We start from the raw sequence: 4,619 nt of genomic DNA on the forward strand, positions 1-4,619 counted from the left end.
CTACTACGCGACCTTATTGGTTGGAATGTGTATTGCACTCTGATACATTATAACTCTCTGAGAAAATGGCCGCCAATCAGATTAAAATGATTTTTATTGAACAACACAGAATATACGGGTCCTTCTGAGGACCCGTACATAATTATAACGTCCGTGGCCATAGGGTAAGCACTTTATAATTGAAATCTGAACGTTTGAGTAGATGTACGGGCCGTAAATGGAGAAAGTGCAAACACCAGGTTGAAGTTTCGTCATGATGTGACGTTGCAGGGCTACCATGAACTCACAAACAAACAAGCGTTTCATCCTACTGTAAATGCTGCTCGGATATTTATCCCATTTCACCTGATTTGGTGTCTCGGAACCGAGATGCTCTGACTGGTGGAGAAGTCTGTGCACAGGACAGGGGCTCTGATCAGACGCTCGTCTGTATGACAGTCAGTGGAAGGAAAAGTACTCAAATTCGTTACTTAAAGATGGAGTGCCATGATATTTTTCAACCCTAAAACCTGATCATAAGGTATTATTATTATGTAAGGATTTTTTTCAACAAAAAAAAAGTGTACAGTAAGTGTTAAAATGTTGTTTTTATGTAGACACACCCACCAGTGCATTAAGTATACCTGGTTCTCACCTTAGCACCTCCTCCACCACCTTAGCACCACCCACCTGTCCTAGTCCCTCCTCCTCCTCATGCCCACACCTGTTGTGTTATGATAATGAGGGGGAGGGTGTGGGCTTTGTGATGTCACTAAAGCGCTGTTTCTCTATTGGCACATTTGACCCTCAAGGTTTCAGCCTCCAGGAAAAAACTCCAAATAGTCAGAGAAGACATAAAACACCATAAAAACACCACCGGGGGGCTTAATGAAGTTCTATCAACCTCATAGACACATGAAAAACAGAAAAAGTGCAAAAACATGGCACCACCTCTTTAAGTAAAAGTACCAATACTGCAATATAAAAAATACTCTGTTACAAGTAAAAGTCCAGAATTCAAAATGTACTTGAGTAAAAGTACAAAAGTATTGGTATCAAAATGTACTTGAAGTACCAAAAGTAAAAGTACTAAAATGTTTGAAAATAGCAGATCTACAAGCTCATAAACGCATCGCGATGCGACGCGTTGTGAGCTTGTAGATCGGCTATTTTCAAATAGCCTATGTATAAAATAGGGCTAAAGTGGTTTTATAATGTAATACTTTATATCTGCAAAGTAACTAGTAACTAAAGTTTTCAAATCATTGTAGTGGAGTAAAAGTACAATATTTTCCTCTGAGATGTAGTGGAGTAGAAGTAAAAGTATAGACAATTGGAAATACTCCAGTAAAGTAAAAGTACCTAAAAAGTGTACTCAAGTACAGCACTTGAGTAAATGTACTTAGTTACTTTACACCACTGCACACAAGCCACTAAGAATGCAGGTCCATGAACTTCTGGGCAGAACTGGAGTCGAGACCATGAGATTGGGTGGGTTTAGTCTCCATGTCCCTGTTTTTCCAATACATTTAAATTAAATTGGAAGTTTGTACACGAAACAAACAAACAGACAAGAAATGTATAATAATCCTCCTCAGGCTAGGTGGTTTATAGCATGGAAACACGTGCACAGGTTTCTGCGACGGTTGTTTGGCTAAAATGAAGGTTTGCAACTCCATGAAAACTCCATGTCTGCCTCGACTAAAACCCATGTCATGTTCAAATCTACTTGATGGGGTGTTCGCAACTTCACATGCTTCCATGTATGGTGATTGCGGACACACACACACCTCGCCGGCTGCACATCGAGAGTTTCCATGGAGAGTGGCTGCAGACTGTTTTTGTCTTTCGGCCTGGCGAGAGAGTATGTTTTGCACCCTGTACGTCCGTCTGTCCGTCCGTCAAGGTGTGTGTGTGTGTGTGTGTGTGTGTGTAGAAGAAAGAAAATCACAAAACAAATAATTAATCTTGATGGAAATCTGTATGTAAACGGAGACCTGCCAGTAAACGGAGACTGGCAGAGAGAGGGAGGGATAAAGCCAGAGCTGAAGGGCAGGTAAAGGGAGTTACACAGCAGATGTCAACTCACAACCATCAGTGTATGGAGTACAGATTCTAATCTCTCCTTCTCCTGTTTTCATTTACTTTGGTTTACTTCATTTCTACTCTCTGGGTGCATCTGGAAACCTTCTCATCTGCATTATGGAGTTCCTCCGAGCCTCCCTGAAGCTCTTCATGAAACAGAAAACCACCATTGGTTACAGTGTTATGGCATTCATGACCATCGGTGGTGAGCAGATCTTCTCAGTGCTCAGCTTTCAGTGCCCCTGCGATGAACAGAACTTTTTCTACGGGGTGACTTTCCTGCTGGCCCCGTTTGTTATGCTGCTGGTTCTTTGCCTGTTCTTCAGCACCAAACTGTGGTGGGAATACACAGGGTGTTGCCGGGAATTGACTGCACAAATTGACTGCACGATCTTCATGCGTGCCATCATGCGTGCCCTCGTAGTCCCTATAATATGGCTGTGCGCGGCACTGCTAAACGGCACCTTTATTCAGTGTGCTGCCAGCGGTCGGAAAGTGTACTGTCAGAAACAGGAGTGTGTGAACAACATGACAGAGGATTGTCTTAAGGACTTGGAGGATTGCTTTAAGGAGCTGGTCAAAGTCACCTGCGACAAAGACACAGTCAAAAGCAAAGAGAAGCTTCTAATGTTCTTGGCCGAGTCACAGGTAAGCAATGCTCTAGTGTGTGTGTGTGTGTGTGTGTGTGTGTGTGTGTGTGTGTGTGTGTGTGTGTGTGTGTGTGTGTGTGTGTGTGTGTGTGTGTGTGTGCGCACACGCACACATGTGCGTGTGTGTGTGGCGTATGTGTGTGTGTGTGCGCGCATTAACTTTATCAGCATATAATTTCTGTCATTATTATTGTCTCCGCCAGGCCGAAAGGTATGGCGAGAGTATGTTTTACACCCTGTCCGTCAGTCCGTGTGTCCGTCCATCTGTCTGTGAGCAGCTAATCTCCGGCACCGTTGGCCCGGTCGCTGTGAAACTGTGCACACACACTTCCTGGATGCCAATTCAGAACCTCTGCCCCAAAAGTTTCACATGGGCCTGTTATAGCGCCACCAGGAGGCCGATTTGTGCGAAACACATTTTTGGATATTACTCCTATACAGATTGTATCAAAACATCATGCAAATCGGTACACAGTATCTCTATAGTCATGTGATCAAGACGGATCTGTCCGATATTTCATATTCCATCCTGATTGGCTAAGGTTGGCTTCCAAAGTCTCAAATCATGAAAACAGCGTGCGATTTCTGTGAAAATTTCACACGCACATTCCCACTAGGCCGAGGAAGAAATGCCACCCTTTTCACATTGGCCTGTTATAGCGCCACCAGCAGGTCTAATTTGGCAAAACACATTTTTGCTCAAATCATGAATGCACACACATTCCCACTAGGCCGAGGAAGAAATGCCACCTTTTTCACATTGGTATATTATAGCGCCACAAGGAGGCCACAATAGCCTACCTGACCTGGCGGAGACCTGTGCTCCGAGGAGCATTTTTTTTTAGCTTTATTTGTTTTATGTTGATTAAAGTCCAATGCTTTATGAACTGTAAGCTTGTGCTCTTTCTGTTCATCCACAGCTAATAGGCTGGTGGCTCATTGTGGGAGCTGCCATTGCTGGTCTCTTTGTCTTGTGCTTAAACTTCTGCTCTCAGGAGAGCTATTCTCAGCGCACGTACAAGACACACTATGCAGAGAAAATGAAGGAGCAGTTTGACGCCGCCGCTGTGGTCAAAGCCGGCGAGCTGGTCAAGAGCAAACTCGAGAGCTTCTTTGAGCGAAACCGGGACCCCTTTGGTGACACTAAACAATGGGAGGACATCTCACCGTACAGCAGGTGGATCGGAGGGGATATTGACTCAAAAAAGCAGACAAACAGAAAAAACGAAATGGAAGAAGGACAAGACAATGATGCGATGATGTGTGATATCAATTAATCTGGTTTCTGAGATATCTCAATGAAAGCAGTTTTCAAATATGTATTTTTTTTTTTTTTTTGAAATGAATGACATGAACAATGGACGTACTCAATGAATCATCGGCACATTATGTTTCAGTTATTTACCCATTTAGCTCAGTTATTACCAAGAAATGTGGCCATTAATTGTGGACAGTGGTGGAAAAAGTACTCAAATGTTTTACTGAAGTAAAAGTATCAATACTGCAATGTAGAAGTACTCTGTTACAAGTAAAAGTCTGGAATTCACAATGTACTTGAGTAAAAGTACAAAAGTATTGGTATCAAAATGTACTTAAAGTATCAAAAGTAAAAGTACTAAAATATTTGAAAATAGCAGATCTACAAGCTCACAACGGACGGACGGACGGACGGACGGACACACGGACGGACACATGGACACACGGACGGACGGACAGGGTGCAAAACATACGCCATACCTTTCGGCCTGGCGGAGACAATAAACATGACTACAAAGCCTTACTGAAGAAAATGCCTAACTATCTTAACAGATTATTAACACTTAAAGGAGAATTTTGGTTTTTCTTACCTTTTCTATGACGTTATGATATCTTAGGATGAATGGTACAGTAGAAACATTTCATAAC

General features: G+C 42.7%; 1 protein-coding gene across 1 annotated transcript; it reads left to right on the forward strand.

Moving 5' to 3' along the window:
• Positions 1 to 2,181: 2,181 nt before the first annotated feature.
• LOC308077582 (calcium homeostasis modulator protein 5-like) lies at positions 2,182 to 3,991 on the forward strand (the record flags this gene model as incomplete). Its single annotated transcript, XM_080418327.1, has 2 exons — positions 2,182 to 2,712; positions 3,635 to 3,991. The coding sequence occupies 2 exons, from the start codon at positions 2,182 to 2,184 to the stop codon at positions 3,989 to 3,991; spliced, it is 888 nt and encodes a 295-aa protein (XP_080274453.1).
• Positions 3,992 to 4,619: the final 628 nt, after the last annotated feature.

Source organism: Gymnoscopelus braueri (genome assembly GCF_963280865.1).
Source record: "Gymnoscopelus braueri genome assembly, chromosome: 21".
Lineage (NCBI taxonomy): Eukaryota > Metazoa > Chordata > Actinopteri > Myctophiformes > Myctophidae > Gymnoscopelus > Gymnoscopelus braueri.